This window comes from Chaetura pelagica, unplaced genomic scaffold (assembly GCF_000747805.2).
Source record: "Chaetura pelagica isolate M959 unplaced genomic scaffold, ChaPel_1.0 scaffold94, whole genome shotgun sequence".
Classification (NCBI taxonomy): domain Eukaryota; kingdom Metazoa; phylum Chordata; class Aves; order Apodiformes; family Apodidae; genus Chaetura; species Chaetura pelagica.
In genome coordinates, this window is record NW_009952881.1 from 810,264 (window position 1) to 829,989 (window position 19,726).

At 38.1% G+C, this 19,726-nt stretch overlaps 1 protein-coding gene across 1 annotated transcript in view; it reads left to right on the plus strand.

The window, feature by feature from the left end:
- ABCC8 (ATP-binding cassette, sub-family C (CFTR/MRP), member 8) overlaps window positions 1-19,726 on the plus strand; it is an 82,439-nt gene that overhangs the window by 48,145 nt on the left and 14,568 nt on the right. Inside the window, exons 17-29 of the mRNA XM_009995408.1 lie at window positions 856-891; window positions 2,848-2,883; window positions 5,898-5,996; window positions 6,795-6,879; window positions 8,099-8,179; window positions 10,818-10,955; window positions 13,375-13,500; window positions 14,198-14,297; window positions 14,869-15,116; window positions 16,089-16,249; window positions 17,362-17,431; window positions 18,122-18,279; window positions 19,253-19,345. Of these exons, the coding sequence (XP_009993710.1) occupies window positions 856-891; window positions 2,848-2,883; window positions 5,898-5,996; window positions 6,795-6,879; window positions 8,099-8,179; window positions 10,818-10,955; window positions 13,375-13,500; window positions 14,198-14,297; window positions 14,869-15,116; window positions 16,089-16,249; window positions 17,362-17,431; window positions 18,122-18,279; window positions 19,253-19,345 (1,431 nt within the window). The remainder of the gene's footprint in view (window positions 1-855; window positions 892-2,847; window positions 2,884-5,897; window positions 5,997-6,794; window positions 6,880-8,098; window positions 8,180-10,817; window positions 10,956-13,374; window positions 13,501-14,197; window positions 14,298-14,868; window positions 15,117-16,088; window positions 16,250-17,361; window positions 17,432-18,121; window positions 18,280-19,252; window positions 19,346-19,726) is intronic.

Here is a 19,726-nt window from a genome sequence, read left to right on the forward strand (position 1 = left end):
TGTCTCAAACCAACCTTTTAGACTGCAGGTATAGTTTTCTTTCCTGAATACTTTCAAGCAAACATTATTAGCACAAAGTTAATGGACTGTTTTCTGTAAAGCATTGAAAACTTCGTTCCTCTTTGATTTTGCTTATACCACTTGACCCACAGATTATTTTCTATTATTTTATTTTTTTTTTTATGAAACTGAATTTAGCATCAGTTTTTATTTTTTTTTATGAAACTGAATTTAGCATCAGTAATAAGTATGGCCAGTCATCTGTCAAAACAGTTCTGTCTGTGAACATCTTGGTACTCGTTCAAAAACAGCAAAACCAAAACCTGTCCATCCCTCAGACTTGCCCACACTTATACAGGCTCATCCTCCCAAGGAGAGGGCAGATACAGAATGCAGTGTGCTGCAAGGCAGCTGGTGGTGGGATTTGGGGTTCAAACTAATCCATTATATGCTGCAGAGGTGCAGTTACTCCATGGAAAAATTACAGTATCACAGATTATCAGTTTGTTTTCCCTGAAAATGTTCATTTTTACTGGAACTGCATTCTTGTCACACTAGGACTTCTCAATTCTGCTAGCACCTCCAGAACAGAGTGAAGGTGATTTTATTTGTTGAGTCCAACTAAATATTTATAAGGAAAATAAAACAAAACAAAGCTGTCACCTTTTTTGTTGGGCTTTTTTTGAATGCTAAAATCAAGTCAGTTTGTGTAAAAGAACAGATGCTGCACTGCAGCTCTGTGATAAATACTGTTTGCAGTCTGTGCACTAAGTGGAATTTAATAGTTTTTCTTTCTGGGTCAGATTGCCTGTGCTTACTTAAGTAAACAGTCTTTCCTTTCTGTTTGTGATGCAGCTGTACATCTGACAGTGAGACCGGGGACGATGTCAGGTACAGTATTGGGTGTGATTACTGGTCTTCCTACTGAATCAATTACAATAGCAAGAACCAAAAGCTTCTCAAATCTATGCTTATAATTTCAGTGTCAGAATTCTGAAAATCAGCAAAACTTTCACTGCATTAATGAGCTTAGCATACAATTTTTGAAGCTACCTATGTGACTTAAAAATAAGAGCAGAATTGCCATTATGAAAACATTGCTGTTTGGTGATTTTGAATGTTATATCCTAACTTTCCTGTGTGTCTTGGAAAATACTCTCAAAGTCTGAACTAGATTGTTCCCTAATGCTACAGTGAAAAAATTGTATCATTTCCAGCTTTAAAGGCTTCGTTTATTGAAACAAATTTTCCCCATTACTCTTCTCTTCAATTTTTACATCTTGTCATAGGTTTATTTTCTCACCTAGCATTCTTCAGGCACAAGCAAGCTGAGAAGTGTGGGGAGTAGCAAATTAGTCCATCTGTTGGCAAGTGATACTAGTATGGCAATTATAGAATCATAGAATCAACAAGGTTGGAAAAGACTCAAGATCACCAAGTCCAACCATCAGACCTACACCCCTGTGACCACTAAACCACCTCCTGAAACACCACGTCCATCCATTTTTTTAACATCTCCAGGGACAGCACCTCCACCACCTCCCTGGGCAGCCTGTTCCAATGTCTCACCACTCTTTCTGTGAAGAAATTTTTCCTAATACCCAATCTGAACTTCCCTGTTGTACCTTGACCCCATTTCCTCTTATCCTATTGCTAGTCACTAGAGAGAAGGGGCTAACACCTGCCTCACTACAACCTCCTTTCAGGTAGTTGTAGAGAGCACTGCTGAAGTCAGTGGGAACTTTGTTACTGAAATAATTTATCAGCCCCTTCTTTCCCATTTACTCTGTTTCTCCAATTTGTCACCTGGTTATCAGACTGAGTCCTGCAAAACTTCTGCTCTCATCTGTGTGTAGTATAGGAGGGAGTTCCAAGCTGTGTGGTGTGGTTGACACCCCAGAGAGAAGGGACACCATCCAGAGGAACCCTGACAGGCTGGAAAGGTGGGCCAGTGCCAACCTCATGAAGTTCAACAAGGCCAAGTGCAAGGTCCTGCACCTGGGTTGGCCCAACCCTAGGTACAAATACAGGCTGGGGGGAGAATGGCTGGAGAGCAGTCCTGAGGAGGAGGACTTGGAGGTTGTCGCTTGGTAGTTGATGAGAAGCTCAATATGAGCCAACAGTGTGCACTGGAGCCCAGAAAGTCAACTGCATCCTGGGCTGCATCAAAAAAAGTATGGCCAGCAGGGGCAGGGAGGTGATTCTGCCCCTCTACTCTGCCCTGGTGAGACCCCACCAGGAGTGCTGTCTACAGCTTTGGAGCCCTCAGCAGAAGAAAGATACAGACCTGTTGGAGAGGGTCCAGAGAAGGGCCACCAAGATGATCCAAGGCCTGGAGCACCTCTGCTGTGAAGACAGTCTGAGAGAGTTGGGGCTGTTCAGCCTGGAGAAGTGAAGGCTATTCCAGTGAATAGCACTTTCCAGTACTTGAAGGGGCCTACAGGAAAGCTGGGGAGGGGCTTTTCATCAGAGAAGATAGTGATAGGACAAGGGGTAATGGTTTTAAACTGAGAGAGGGGAGATTTAGGTTAGATATTAGGAAGAAATTCTACACTGTAAGGGTGGTGAGGAACTGGAATGGGTTGCTCCGCTCTTGAACATTTGCTTCTGAGTGCTGAATACTTTCTACAAGGTTGTTTAGCCCTTCTCAAAACTGAAGCTTTAACCATACCTGGTTTAGCTTAACATCACACAGTACAAAATTTTTGCATGTTAAAGGGAGTGTTTTTTCTTATGTAGTCATTTTGTTTTATTTATAATCATAGCATAGTGATAGTACCTTAAACGTATTCTTTGCGAATTTATTTTTTTAAAAAAAACCCAACACCTCGTATTTGTTTTCTGCAGCCCAGAGAGAGAATCTCCTGTTGACACAGAATTCAGGTACAGCACTTCGAAAACTAATGGGAACATGGGAACCTTCAGAGATCCTCTCCAGTCTCAGCCATTCTGTGACTCTGTGAACATTCTTCAGAAGTGTCTGCTCTTAATGAGTTGTTCCTCCTTAGAAAACAAATGGATTGTCTGAAGGCAGCTACTCCAAGATTTAAAAGTAAAAACAAACAAGTGACCCTTGCAGTGTAATAATTGAAAAAAAAAAAGAGTATTTTCTGAATACTTTTGTTCTGAGTATGTGAATACTCAGGACTGGCAATATCAGGATGTTATATTGCTTACCATCAGGCTGAAAATAATGGAAACAGTTTTTTGTTTATGTAGTAAGAGTGTAGGACAGGACACTACATATTCCTCTCATATCTGGAGAACTTTTGATTTTGAGTTGTTGACTGATGTTAGAAATTCAAGAACTGTGCAAAATAATAAAGATAAAACTGTATTCAGCAATTCAAAACATGCAGGAATGGCATTGCAATGTATTATTTTCTCTACCCTATAATATTAACTCCATTATATTTTAAGTGCATTCATTTCCTTTTAAAAATTGTCAACATTTCAGACTTGGTAGGTTTATTAAGGCAAAGAGGTTCATATACTTAATGACCAGGCTTGATCCTAAATTAGCCAAAGCACATAGTCTACAGAGAGCTCAGTGAAGGTTTTCCCTGTTTGTTGCTATCTGCCTCTTTGTGATAATTAAGAGGCAATGGTTAGTCTATCTTTTGTTATCAGAAGAAAAAAATTACACTCCATGGATTAAAATGCATGCTTGTTTATGCAGTCTGGGGGTAGGAGGCAATTGCTTCTACCAGCAGAAAAAATTCCTCCTAAGTCTTTGTCTGCTAAAGCCATTTGTTTGCATTCAGTCTTTTCAGTGTGAAACCTTAGGTAGGTTCAAGGGAAGCTTTCAGAGAAAGTGTTGCACTCCACATTTCAGAATATTTTGTTCTCTAGACTTTTTCCGCAGAGTTTCAGTAGAAGGTTTGTTTGGTTGCCTCTCTACTTTAAGAAACACTGAAGACATGCAACAGATTTCTCATATGATCAAATGGTTCTAAGCTTTCTGCTTATGTCATAATATGATCTGCCCTGATATGTCATTCTAGTGTCAATTTCCAATTAAGATTAATTTAGAGGGGTTTATTAAATAATAAGCCTGTAATGAATTTTGACAAGCTCATTACTTGTTCCTAAATTCCTTGAAGTAATTCTTGCTGATGACCTAAAAGCAGAATGTAAGCCAAATGTAAATGGCATTCCCAGGCATTGTGCTGGTTCTCAGCATGGAGTGCCTCTCACTGGCACTGCCTGTATCTTCACTGAACAAAAGAACACTTTTGACAGAAGTAAAAAGATTCTCCTCAAAACTTTTTTACTGTTTTTCAAAAAATACATTAGAAGTAACTTTTCAATCACATGGAGAATTAGGAGCTGCAAAGGCATGGTTTCAAGCAATTAAAAGGAAGGGAAGGGAATACATGTTAATCTTGGAATGCTCAGAGCAGTATTTTCTCAATTATTGGGATGAGAATTTCGTACTAATTGAAGAAATGTTTCCCTTTTGAGGCAGAACTAAACGTTCTTTGAATTAGATTTTGGGACTGTGAGCTGGGCTGCTTAGGAGATTTTTCCTGCCTTTTTAAATTTAGTTTGTTTGTTTGTTTGTTTCTGTTTCATTTTCCAATGAAGAAAATTCATAAAATATAATTAAATTCTAATGAGCCACCAGACATTTGAACTCAGAAGCATGCTAGCAGGGTAGCATAACCATGTTCTTTTAGGTTATCAGAGAACATTGGATCCTATAATGACTTCTAAGCAGGCTTGGTGAAAGCCTGAAAAAATGGGCAGAGCAAGTGACCTTAACTGCTAATGGAAACAGATAAAGCACCTGGTGTATTTGGCAGCTCATGGTTTGAATTGCGTTCTAGTCCAACTAGAAAGAGGCTGCTGTAATGGCTGTCTAGCAGACAAAGACTATGTTTGGGTGAGAGTTCCTATCTTTTATTGGATTAGCTGATACAGCTGGAAGGAAAACAGATATGCTTTTAGGTGTGTGATCCCTCTTTTGGCCCCTTTCTGGAGAAATGATGATAAGTCAATGAGTTTTCCAACAGTATCAGTTGCTCTAATAAAAGATGTTGCCTTTCTTCCAGTTCTGCATTACAACAGCCTCAAAAGCTCTACTACTTCACTAACAGATAGATAGTTTTATTTTAAAATAGTAATAACAATAATTATGAAATAAAATATCTATGGTGAGATCCTGTTGACCATTTCCTGGTAAGCTGTACTTTCTGATGGCTCATTATGGGGAGCAATTCCACAGGGGGAAATTTAGCAAAATATTATTTTTTTTTGGCCTGTGTTCTCTTTTTGTCTTTATAAGCATGGAAGGATGTTATTCTTGGTTATTCATTTACTTTATAACTCAAGTTCTCTTCTTAGAAATGAGGAAAACAAATGTGTTTGGAGCAGGGAAAATTGCCTTTGTGCATTTGTGGAATTGTTGGGGTTTGGTTTTTTTTGAGGGGGGGTTGGTTTTTTGTTTGTTGTTTTGTTTTGGGTTTTTTCTTGTGTTTCTTTTTTAACACCCTAAAAATAGCTCTTTAGAACATGAAATGTGAAATGTGTTGCCTACACATTATTATTTTTCTGTCCAAACTGATCTAGGATTCAGTCTTTGGTAATTTTCCTCCTGCCATCTATAATGCTCAAGAGGCAAATTTAGAGAGCTAGCCTCTGCAAAACCCACCTCACATCAGAAAGGGGAAAGAAAATGAAATTCAGTTAGGTGAACAATTTCAGGGTTCTGTTGAAAATGTAACATCTAATGTATTTCCTTGATGGGGGAGCTATTGATTTACCTTAAGAAGAGAAATGAAAGAGCATTTTTAAAGTCTTACTACCAGTTTCTTTCCAAAAAAAATGGTTTCCAAAAACATCTATTGCACTGGTAAACTGGAGACTCTGTGCTGTTCTTGTGGGTTTTTTTCCAGAAAAAGAGGATCAGTAGCATATGCATCACAGAAGCCTTGGTTGCTCAATGCCACAGTGGAAGAGAATATCACCTTTGAAAGCCCTTTCAACAAACAGAGGTAACAGGTTTCAGCACTGTTATGTGCTTTACTCCTCTTGGTGCTAAGTAGTGGAGCTGCACAGGCTTCGTTGCATGCATGAGTTCTCATCCACCTCTAACAAATGTGCTGCATCCCCCTTTGACCATGTTTTTCCTGAAGAATGCAAGGGACAGACTTCAATCTCACTTGAACTTAAGTGTAGGAGTTCATTTTCAGAAGCCATTCTTGTTTTCTTATGCCTAATTGACTAGTTTAACTGTCTTAGAAGGACATTAACTGTTGGGAGTGGGGATGTTTATTACAATTTCAGTGTTTGGTAATTGTGAAGGATTAATGGGCTGCCTCTTTATTCAGTAAAAATACCCACCAAACATTCTAAAATATTTAAAAGTTAATTGCTGATGTTCTATCCCCCCAGCTGTTAGCAGTGGTTGGCTGTGCATTCACATCCTACACACTTTTTTTTTTTTGTCACCCGTGGATATTGAAACAAGAAACAAAGGCCTTGGGCATGAAAAAAGTTAAATACTAAAAAATATCAATATGGCATGGAAGAAAGTGTGTTTGTTTTGCCTGGTTTTACCTATTAAATATTTTTAATTGGGAAGCTGACCTAAGATGCTTTTTGTTCTCTGAAATACTATTTACTTGCCTGTGATTGAAAGAGATCCCATTAGAACAATTAGTGGGTAACAAATATATTTTCCACTGTGTGATTTTTTTCCAGCTGGTTGATTTTTGTTCCTCTGCAGGTAGGAAATGTGCTTCTTTAGCAGTATCTCTGTGGATTTTACATTACCTTTTTTGTTTCCGCAGGTACAAAGCAGTAATTGATGCTTGTTCTCTCCAGCCTGATATTGACATTCTCCCTCATGGAGACCAAACCCAGATTGGAGAGAGGGTCAGTAAATAGCTACAGGCTTCTACTTTTCTTTTAAATATATAGAGGGGTTTTTATTATTTTGTTGTGTTCTTAAAATCTTACTGGTTATTTGGCAACAAAGGTAATCTTTTAGTTAAGTGTAGGTTTGGGTCATTAGTCTGAAAGCTTGTTGCTTAGTAAACATGGAAACACTGTCATTTGTGTGAGATGCAATGATTTAAATGTGCTGCTATCAGAATATTTGACTAATTCTGCAGCCACTATCTCAGATACCCGAACTTCCCGGGGCATTTCTTGTTTTCTTTAGGAGTAATGTAGAAATAAATAATTTATGGATTTTTAGAGCCCCTTCATTTAAAAAAAAGGGCATGTGATTAATCAATAGCAAACTAAGCTTTAACACATCAGGGGAGATTAGGGAGTGACAAGAAAGGAAATAGAAGACATTTATTTGTAAATCATTTACTCTGGTAAGTACTGTCACTGTCACAAAATAAACAACAACAAAACCACAACAAGCCACCCAACACAAGGATACTTCTAAGGATACATTTCTATGTGTAATCTCCACACTGGCTACCAAGTTAGTTTTAAATGGATTAGTTTCTAACCCAATTAATTGTGTAGCCTGGCAGATGTTTTTGGACAGAAGGAGAGAAGTGGAGTGGAGGGAGAAGGTGGGGTCTTTTAGCAGAAGTGCTGCCTTATGAGAGCTTAAGGTGTTTGTGGAACTGCAGGTGGATCACAGGAAGAATAAGTAACTTAGAGCAGGGTGGGAGCAGGGCACTAAGGGCTGAAAACAAGTACGATAGCAACCAGATGATGTTAACCTCAGCATGGTCTGACCTCCCAGCTAGCAACTACTGATTACTGTATATAATGGAGCTAATGATAAAAATAAATAAAAAACCAGGACACAGCCAGACTCAAGATTAACGTTTGAGTAGAATTCTAGTTTAGACTGCCTGCAGAGTATCTATGTGACCATGATGTCATCAAAAGCCATTAAACATTTCCCATTCTGGTGCGTATGGAGTACAGCTCCAGACAGAGGGCTCTGGCTTTTCTAACAATTTCTGTACTGTGTTCCCAGCTAAATTGCAGGCCCATTCCTTTGAAAAATTTCTCTGGGTTTTTTTTTGTCTAGAAAGTTCTCTGTAGATAATCAAATCAGAATATGAATATTCAGTTGATGTATTTATAATTGTCTGATTGTTTTTCTCCTGCTTATCTCCAGGGCATTAATCTGTCTGGAGGGCAGCGCCAACGTATCAGTGTGGCGAGAGCACTTTACCAGCAGACAAATGTTGTGTTCCTGGTGAGTAGGTGCCATTAGGTTTATGCTCCAAACAGAAGCATGATATGTGAGCATTTAGAGTATTTCATGGGTGAAAAACCTAGACTATGGGGCTTCACTGAGCCCAACCCAAGTGTGCACTGTTTATTTTATATCCATTGTTAGCTACCCTGCAGGTTATGAAACATTTTGCAAATGCTGCAGACAGGCAGATGGATATTAGGAGACAAATTGAAATGCTTATGCTTCCCCTCTCAAGTTATTGAAATGTCTTTTTAACCCTTGTGTTTATCTTTGGTACTTAGAAATTTATCAGACTCAGCTGTATTAATGAAATTCTTCAGCTGTCTCAGGCCTAAAATTAATGTTGTCCTGTGTCTGGGGTGTTTCCTTTCTACAACAAATGAAGCTGTCTTCCCACCCTGAGCTGCTTGTTATATATCCTGTCCCAACTTCAACAGAAGTGCTACGGAAAAAGGAGTGAGAGCAGGTTCTAAAAACATATTAGATGGGAAAACGGATGCATCCTACCCACTGGCTACTAGTGAGCTTGCTGGCTTTCCAATTTAAGACTTCCTTCTTAAATTCAGTTTTCAAGGAGCTTTGAATCCAGCTGTTACAGACAGCAAGACATGAATCACATGGGATTAGAAAAGCTGTGCACATTAGAGGTCATCCCTAAAAGTCTGGGAGCTTACTTAGACCTTATCCTGTAATTAGGTTGATGAACATGTGGTTGCTTGATGTGTAGGGCATTTCCAGGCAATGAGTGGACTACAGGAGAGTAGAGAGAGCAGTTGGGCCAGGTGCTGAAAATCAGCAGCTGCAGGATTGGGATGTAACTTGGTTTTGTCACCTTTGTCTTTTTGTGTAGGACACTCAATAATCTCCTAGTAGTAGCAGATTTTCATATGTTTTGATAACATAAAAGCACGTACAAATATACCTTTATCCAGTTACTAATCTTTCAAAAATAATTACGAATCCTCTTTGTTAGTATTTGCAAACACTCAGTTCTTATAAGACTGATTTCATAAACAAATGCTCATGAAACTTCTCTCTCACAAGCGTGCACATTCACTCCACATGTTTTATTTGTTGTATATACAAGCGTGCACTTCATATTCAATGACTTTTCACATTCTCTAAATTCATGATCATCGTAGGTATGAAAACATTCATGTGATAATTCATTACATATTTTATTCTTAATTGCATTCATTCACTCCACATGTTTTATTTGTTGTATATTGGACTAGTCCTGTAGCATGAACTGACTTTTTTCAGGTGTCTTGTGATCAAGAGATCATTATAAAAACATATAGTGAATGCTGCCTTAATGAGCAGCCTTGCCTGACTCCACAACGCAACATCGCATCCCGTGTGCTGCCATTGACAGTTTGCAGAATTGTGCAGCACTGCATAGGAAGTGGCTGTGCACATAGTTGAGGCTCAGAATGATGTTCAAGGCAGTGCCAGATCAGAAGAGTGCAGCAGTAAAGCTGGCAGGACAGGTCCTTGCTCAGGGAGCACAGTGCACACACAGTTGCACACATGTTTTTAAGAATAAATTCTGTATCGCGATCAGAAGTCACTGTGTTTCAAATGCACTTTTGAAGTGCTCTATGTTATGATGCTCTCATTTATTAGATTTTCAGTGGTCATATTTATCTTACTATTGATTTCAGTTATTTTGAGGTTTGTAGGTACATGAAAGCAACATTACTAAAGTATTTAATGCAGTCACAATATAAATTGTTGCAAAATTGAGGGGAACAGAAGTTCAAGAGGATTTTCTAAAGCCCTCACCTCTTTGCTTACACCTCTCCCTAATTAACTGGTGGCATTTATGTCACTGAGAAAGAAGAATTAATTAAAATTTAACCCTTCTTTATCAGCAAACAGCTGGAGAAAACAAAATTTTGTTTTTAAGAAATCCTGATTTTATATATATATATCCTGGTAATATAGTAGTATGAAATAATAATACTAAGTAAATCCTACGACCACTATCACTAGTAAAAGCAGAAATAATAGATTTGTAATTCCATATAAATAGGATTAGGTAAACAAGTCCCACAAAAGATGGTACAGATTATCTTATGCCCAAATGAATTGCATATAATTAATTGATTCAAGACAATCTAGGTTGTAAATCGAGCATCTGAGTAGAGTAATAAAAATTATCAATATTTCTCCTTTTGCAATTCTTAATTAATAAATTCTGGATTTATGGATTAAAAAAATTATAACACTCAGAAAGCAATTTTGGCTTTAGGAAATAAAAATGTTCCTTTTGCCCCCAGAGCTGTTGTGTGATGCACACCATAGACAGACATTGCTGCATTGTCTTGAGTCTGACAGAAACCATGTCCTGCACTTAAGTAGGCTCTGAAACACATCTGCTGAGAGGAGCAGTTCCCAGAAAGCCTCACAAAATCATAGTGTTTACACAGCTGATATTACCCATATACAAAAAGACAGTTCCAGGTTTGTTGTTATGTAATGTAAGGAACCAATCCTCGGAACAATTTTGATCTTCTGATGGCCTCTTCTAATGGCCTATATTGATCTAACTGGTTTTACCAGTATTAAAAACTGTCAGTTTACTTAAATCCCATAAACGCTGGCTCCAAAAGCTGACCTCTTCTCACTGCAGGATGATCCATTTTCTGCACTGGATATCCACCTAAGTGACCATCTTATGCAAGAAGGCATCCTGAAAATGCTACGAGAAGACAAGCGGACCGTTGTGCTAGTAACTCACAAGCTGCAGTACTTGCCCCATGCTGACTGGGTAAGAAAGCTCTTCCCTTTTTTGTTTTTGTTTTTTTGAGGAGGCAAGAATGTGGCACGAATATGTCTTGCTACAAACAAGGCTTTCACTTCATTTTTTACCAAGTGGTGGTTTAGCGAGAAGAGACATAATAAAGATCTTTTGAAAATTACCCAGCGTGTTTGAGGTGCCATAATTTGGGATTCCCATCATAGAACACCTAAACAGATTGGGATTTTCACAGGGCTGATACACACTCATGAAGGCAGGCTGCATTTAAAATACATTGAGTACCCAAAAACATTAGTTGTATTGGAAAACTTTGCTCATTTTTTTATCACAAAGCAGTTAAATGTTTGAGTAGCGTATCTGCGTCTGCTGGGATGTTACTAGGAATTTGTGCTGCCACAGAAAAAGGTGTGTCTATGGATATTAAGATGTATGGAAATTTAAGGAAAAAACCCCAGTATTTCCTTGTGGTTAGTACTAGTGTATAATATATCAAGAACATCTTAACCCTTTTTATGTTGGCAAATGTTCAACTGTGTTGTTAGGTTTCTTTGTTTTATCTCATAGTTTAGTGAAAAAAGGAAGGTATTCTCTCTATAGCAGTTTGCAATTGCAAATGTCAAATATGAAACAAATCAAGTAGGATAAGGAGGTTTGGGATTTTTTTTTACTTTTTTTTTTAATCCATTGGTTCACATTGGCCTTGTGCTTAGTTCTCCTGCGGTGACACAGCTGCAACTGACAGGTCTTCCTGCCTGTGAGGACTGATGACTGCAGTTATCCCTCCTAGGAGGTCTTCTCTCTCATTTGCAGCTTGAACAGAATAAAGCTGCAGTTACTCTGTCTCAAGAAATAATATTTCAGCTGCTTTCTGTTTTCACACTGGCTTGCTATAAAGTTGCAGACAGACATTAATCTTGGTCTGACCATGTTTTTGTTGGGCAGTATTTCTCCTTTATGGTGTCTGCAGTGACCTTCTCCCTCAGTTGTACACCTTTAAGAATTACTACTTATTCTCAACTTAGTTCTGGTGTTACAGTTAGCATCTCTCAACTTAGTTCTGGTTTTACAGTTAGCATCTCTCAACTTAGTTCTGGTTTTACAGTTAGCATCTCTCAAAATATAGGAATTTACTGTCTTCTTCCCCTCATCTTAGCTTCCTCTTTTTCAGTTGTTGTATATATGCATTTTTAAAATGGCCTTGTATCAGTTTCACCTGTTTCACCACCTTTATTAATGTCAGCCTCATTTGTAGGTGCTTGTGTTTTATGAGCTACTCTATGAGAATTCTTTTTATTATCTTGCTTACTTATTTCAGTAATATTTGTCAAAATATACTATTCCAAACAGCCTGTAGGACAGGAAGGATTTGTATTAATTAAGTTTATAATTTAAAAATATTAATAAATAGTTTAAGGTTTTTTTTCTAAGCACAGATCTCATTAAGCTTTAGCAAGTCTTACTCAATGGAGTGTAGTAGGAATATTTATTTTATTAAGGAATTTTAAATAAAACTATAATTGGAAGTGTGTGTGATGGCCCTCTTAAATCTTTGTAGCAAAGCCTTCAGAAGAATTCATGGTCCAGCCCAATTACAGCTTTCCTGAATAAACTGACCACAAAAAGATCCTTGTTTACTTTATTTTTTTCCTTCCCTCTGGTGTAAATTCTTAGCAGTAAGTGGAATATATTATTTACCCACCTCCCCAGTCCCACTCATGGAAATTTCTAAGTTTCCAGGGAGGGAGAAAAATAAATACTGCATTAACTGTTACCTAATGATGTCACATGAGTGTACAGTCTACACGCCTCATTTTCCAATTCTCCTTGTCAAATCTCAAGTGAAGGTAGTTACACTGTGTGTGTAGTGTAGTTACACTGATAGAAACCTTGAAACTATGCCCTTCAGACTTTGTCTTCCATATTTATTTATTTATTTCAAACTATGTCCACTATTTGTAGTTTTTAAAAGCTTTAGGGATTCAAATTCCCTAGCTTTTCCTTACCAGATCTGTGATACCAAACAAATAGTCAAGCCAGCCTGCATGTATTTAATTGCCTGAATGAGAGGGAAACCTGCTGCGCACAGTGTGCTGCTAAAAGCCTTTTCCTTTTGGGGGGTAAGAGAACTCTATGACTTGTATTTAGAAAGAGTAATGCACTCTTCTAGTCTGCTGAAGGGGGCTGCTTTTTCACTTAAAAGCAGCCTTCCTTTCTGCAAGCATGAAGTGCAGAGAATCTCTGGGTTTTGCAGCATCTTGGGTAAAGGGGACAAGACCCAGGGTCAAGAGAAAACTTCACTGTCTTTTTAGGAGACACATTTGTTTGAAGAAATTTATTGATGAAAAGAGAAATTTCTGTCATGGCACAGCAATGTAGCGTTAAAATAAATATGGCTTATTTATCTCACCACTTGTGTTTCAAACTTCAGATAATTGCAATGAAAGACGGTAACATCCAGAGAGAAGGAACACTCAAGGACATTCAGAAGTCAGAGACTGAGCTCTTTGAACACTGGAAGACATTAATGAATCGACAAGACCAAGAGCTGGAGAAGGTTTTTGATGGGCAGGGCAATCAACATTTTCAAAAATGTGACCTTTTTTTCCTTAGGTTGAAAGCATGAGCAAGGATTGACGTGGCATGTGCGATTTCTAACTTAGTGTGAATGTAGTATTACTGTTACCATTATTATTTATCTGTTAAAAGAAATGCCTTCATCTGGAGATCTCATGCTTCCTTGATACTGCTGCATCTGATCCATTCTTGATAGGAAGCCCTATCAAAATATCCTTGTCTAAGGAATATTAACTTGGGCCATTTTAGGAAAAGCACCAGTAATGTGCAATACTGACATCTGCTTCTATAAATATGCCTGAATTTAATCACTGCACTGGGAAGAAGGTTTTCAGATGTGCCTATATTGAGCTCTCTAAGTTATGAACATGTTTTGGCTTTAATACTATGACAGAGGAAGGGCAAGATATTAATCTTAGTTCTTATTAATTCAGGGATATCTGTCCAAATTAAGATTCCAAGAGGTCTGGGACTGACAACTTGAAATTAATGTCAGACATCTAATTTATGTCCTTTGGTTTTACACAGAGGTAACAAATCAATCACCTAGGACTTCCTGCTGTAAGAGTCTCACTTTTATTTTTCACTGGTGTTCTGATTGGAAGCATTTTCTCACAACTAGTAATTTTTTTTAATTAATTCTCCAGTTGAAAACACATGAATTGTCTCTTTTTTAGGAGACTATTATGGAAAGCAAAACTGTTTTGGAAAGAACGAATCTCCGAAGAACTATGTATTCCCGTGATGCTCTGCTGAAAGATGATGAAGAGGATGAAGGTAAAAGGGCACCCTTTGAGCCCAGCACATTACTGTTTCACAGATTGAATTAACATAATTCAAAATGGTGAGAAAATAGTAATTTTTCAGATGGTTCATGATTCTTAAGAGTGCTATTTCTATTGATTTTTGCCTCTGGACTACAGTAATTTCAAGCATTCAGAAGTCAGCTTCCTCCAAACTTGAGAGTTTTTCTTGAACATGATTTGATAATGAAAGAGGAATGATGTTGAATAATTTATGCTGGGTGAGCTTCAAACCTCTCAACAGCACACTTGTTTAAGGTTTTATGTACGAAAAAAATGCAATCCATTTTTATCACACCAGTACTTTTAAGTTGCAAAAAATATGGCTGAAGACTGATTACCCAGTACTAAGGGTTTTTGCATATTTTTGCATGAGTTACTGCTAACCTTAGCAGGTTAAACCTGCATGGCTGAGTAAGTACTTTCACCTTAAAACCATTTGTCCTGTATGATAAGTCTGGTTTTGTGGCTGCCCCTTGCCAGTCCCTATGAAAGGTGAGTATGAATAAATCAGCGTGGCTGTACTTTTTTCTTGCACATTGCAGAAGAAGTAACAGAAAGTGATGATGAAGACAACCTGTCTTCAGTCCTGCACCAGAGAGCAAAGATGCCCTGGAGAGCCTGTGGCAAGTACCTCAGTGCAGCAGGGATCCTCCTCCTGCCACTGCTGGTTCTGTCCCAGCTGCTGAAGCACACGGTGATGGTGGCCATTGACTACTGCCTGGCACGCTGGACCTCAGAGGCCATTGCTGGGAAGACAGAGCTAGAGTTGAAGAACTGCTCTCACTGTGAGGTATGCAATGCCTCCTTCATCTTCCTCCTGTGATTTAACCTAGTGAGGATCTTCCACTGCCAACTTCTGCTCCAAGCTTTGTATGCCAGGTGCTGTACTTTTAGTACTAGGGCTCCAGGGTGTTTTGCAGGTTAACGCATTTTTGGGTACACACTCCAATAAAGCTATCAGTGAAGTTCTTTATGATGTTGTTCTCATTTTGCTAGATTTCTTGTATTTTCATCATCTAGCTGATATGCCAAAAACTTGGTTTCTAAAGTTCATAGTTTTTCTGTCATTTTCCCGTACTGGTGCATTTTCAGTGCAATTAGGGCTTTCAGGTTTTGTAACATACGGGAAACAAAGATACATCTTTTTTTTATGACAAGCACACTTTTTTGATTGATTTTTTTGTGTGAATTTGACATGGAACTGACCACAGCAATACTTAGCAGTATCTATATCTTTAAATCTTTATCTATAAAGCAGGAGTGGAGGGATTTTGTTAGAACCAGGATTGTTTTCTTTAGTGCAATTTACTGCCTACAGATAACCCACATTAATGTCTGGGAGCTGCATGGATGATTTCACTGGAGTTATGCTTTCATCTGTAAAAGATGGTCTTGATGGTGGATTCTAATATGAAATAACTGTTTCAAAAGAAAAAAATATTATATTCTGTTCCTATTAAAAAATAGACAAAACCAACAAAGCCATAGTAAATGCTTTGAAAAATATTTTTTCTTTTAGATGAAATTATCAAATATATCTTTTTAGGGTTGTTTTTTTTAGATTTTTATATTTTCATACAAACTCCTTTCTCCAAAGAACAATAAATTGTGGTTTAAGATGCTTGAAAATCATTGGCAGTTTAATTTAGGGAGGAAAAAGGATTTCCTACTTAAGTTTTTCAGTCATATGTTTGTGTTTTTACAATAAATTTTAAACATAATTTATAGTGAATAACTCTGTTACTCTTTTTTTGTTTCTTAGGATTTCAACCATTCTCCATATTCAAAAGTTTTCAGCATTCTCTGCTGTCTTGGGATTGTGTTATGTCTTGTCACATCAATAGCAGTGGAGTGGACTGGCTTGAAAGTCACCAAAAAGCTACACTCTTCTTTACTAAATAAAATTATTTTGGCACCAATGAGGTATTCCCCTGATTGTAATACAGATTGTATTGTAGTAATTTTGTGTTTCTTACTTCAAGGCAGTTTTCTAACCACAATTTTTATTAAGGAGTGAGTGTGAATCACATTTAATTGTCATTGAATATCACCAGAATATCAAACTACTAAGCAATTTTTTAAAATAGAACCCAGGCTGCTTAAGTTCCTAGACATGAGTCAGATGTCTCTCCTGCCTCACTATGACTTAAGAGATTGACTTCCTTGCATGTTTAATTTCTCTTTGCTGTTTTTAATTAGGGAGAAAACAAAATTATTGATCAGTATGTTGTACAGTTCATTCATAGCATGCTTCACAATCACTGGAAATATTTACTGTCAGGCATTGATTGTGGAAGCCTAGGAGAGATAGTGAGCTTAAACAAGTGCCATCACAGGCATCATGAGGGTACACTGGGATGCACGAGGAAGGGTCTTTGTTGTTCTGCATAACTTTTCTTTCTAGTTCATGAAAGGAAAGTTGCAGCTTGATTCAAACCTACAGCTGATACTAAATATTAGGGAAAATATATTTCTAAGCTAAGTGTACTTGACCCAGAAATCATGGAGAAATAATATACATGGAAAACCTCAGATATTTTTTCAAAACCTTTTTTTGTTCAGGATAGAGTTTGACTTCAGGTTCAACATCAGCTATGGAACAATTAGCAATTGCAGAGCAAGTATGAAGTTTGCATTTTGCATATACAAATGTAAGGGAAGGTCTTTTAGTGTATTATTCCAACAGTTGTTCTTATTTATGCATTTCTGTTTCCAGAAAAATGCCAGACATGCATTTAACTTTTTTTTGCATTTTTCATGAATTGCAAATCTGAAAGGATTTTAAAAAATGTAACCATGTGATTTCCATAGCTTAGGCAGTAGAGGGAGCTGGGGACATGTTTGCTGTTGTTGCATTACATCCAGACTGCCATTTTATTGGAAAGCCATGGCTTTGGGGACAAATGAGAAACTTCATTGTTGTTGTCCATTTATTTGCTTGTGTCTGTGATCCAGTACCTAGTTTAAGGAACACAGAAAAAAAAATAAAACTATTTTAGTATCAGTATTGTAATCTTTCCCATTTCTTGTCTTAGGTTTTTTGAAACAACACCTCTGGGAAGTATATTGAACAGATTTTCAGCTGACTGCAATACCATTGACCAGGTACTGAATAAATATATTCAAGCTGCCAGGTTGTCCTGTCTTTCCCAGTCTGAAAGATTAGATTTTAATTTACTGTACATTAATTTAGATTAAGTCTGCTGGTGATCTATGATTTTGACTCCTGTATCAATTTGCATAATGATTTTCTAGGTTCAGAATTAAATCTTAAATGCAAATTGAAAAACCATTTACTTGATTAAGATGCCCTGTATAAAAAAGGAAAGTGAAATTCAATCAGCACTGGTATACCCAAATTAAGAGGAACAATTTTTTTAAAAAGTGGGTAAACGCATTAATTTGACTCATATGAGCATATTAAATGAGTGAGAGGCAAGTGTTGTCCAAAACAGAAATGACTGAAATTCAAATTATCAGTAGCTACCCCAGACTGCACACAGCCAGTTCCTGGGATTGCTGCAGACACTGAAATCATCTGTTGCATCCCATGTGTAGTCCTCTGACATGAGGATTGTGCTCCACAACGCAGACATGTGAAGCAACCCCACAGAAATCTCTTCAGACTTTCCCAGAACCCAGCAGACAATTTCAAAGCAGCCCTGTATGTTTAGTGCTGCAAACCCTCACAATTTGTTTTCCTTGTGTAAGTAGGAGAGAGGAAAACGAAATAATGTTTTGAACTTGATTAGCTATGAGAGATTCTGTGTGCTTTGTTCTTCTTTCTTTATACAGCACATTCCAGCTACCCTGGAGTGCTTGAGTCGCTCCACTTTGCTGTGTGTATCTGCTCTTGCTGTCATCTCCTACGTCACACCCATGTTCCTCATCGCCCTGGTTCCCCTCGCAATCATGTGCTACTTCATCCAGAAGTACTTCCGAGTCGCATCCCGGTGAGCGCATAAACCAGGATCATTCTGGCAATAGAAACATCTTCTGTGGTGCAGTTGCAGTGCTGGGGAATTTCACGTGTATGTTTGGCCCTCTCAGAGCCATGGCCCTCTTTGAGTGAGCCACATACAGTATAGTGAAAATGTGTCATTTTACCAGGTCTGCAGCTCTCCAAACAGCACGTGTGGGAGATGTGAGCAGGGTCTTTGTCCTCGATCAAAGATTCTTAGAGCTTATAGGACAACAACTGGATTCTGCCAGTTCTGTGATTTTTCCCCTAAGGTTGTACAGCTTCCCTTGAGTGGTGCTCAAGAAGCACTTGCAGCAATGCTGCATTTATCCCTTCCTGTACGTGTGAATCCAGAGGGAGTCTGTAACCCATTTACTTCCTGCTGGAAGGAACTGACACTAAATAGAATTTCACCCCACATGTGGTTCCACTGGTTTGATGACTAAACAAGAGATTGAGAAGCACAACTTAATGATGAGTGTGGGCTCCCATTTACTCTATGGAATGTATGAGCTGTACTGTTAGCTCTGTGCAAAGTTGTGCTGTCATCTGGGGGTAGAGAGAGGATCCAGAGGAAGCTGCATTTTGCCTTTCTACTTAACCCAAGCTCTTATTTGCACTAGGCCATATAAATTTGTATTCAGCATAGAACCACAATGGTGGTTAAATAAATAAACAATTGAGCATAAGAAATAGGAATATTGAGCATAAGAAATAGGAAACAAGGGAAGGCAGTGAAGGGAAAAGACCCATTTAGAATTCTGGCACTGCTTGTGTTGAAATTTTAAAAGAAAAATCCTCCTGGGTTCTTTGTTTCCCTACTCAGACATGCAGCACTGCCTTGCAATCTGTCTGAGCCTTACATATAGAATTATTGTTCCCTTTCACTCCCTGGGCCTGTTTCAAGAGAATAACTGCACAACAAAACTGGCTTTTTACACAATCCTTTTCATAATCCTCTCCAGGGACCTGCAGCAGCTGGATGACAGCACTCAGCTACCATTACTCTCCCATTTTTCAGAGACTGTTGAAGGTCTTACCACCATCCGAGCCTTCAGGTACAGTTTTTTAAGAAACATACATTAGCTCACTTTTGAATGTCTATCTCTGATTCTGTTCTGCAATTGTGCAGTTCTAAGTAATGGTTATTTGGATCACCTGGAAAATCCAGAGTCCCCACAACACTGGTAAGGCAGAACTCCAAAGACACGTTGCTTTAAGCATTGTGCATGTGAAAGAGTTACAGTAGAAAAACAAGCTAATATGTGTCAGCTGCCCTGTGGTGACTTTCCATACACTCACACACAGCCTAAAAAAAACCAAACTTGCAGGCAAATGTGATTTAAGAAACTAAATTAGCTTGCAATTATTGCAGCATGCAGTGTGACAGACATGTGTTTGGACAGTTTCCATGGAACAACTAATATGCACTAACTTGT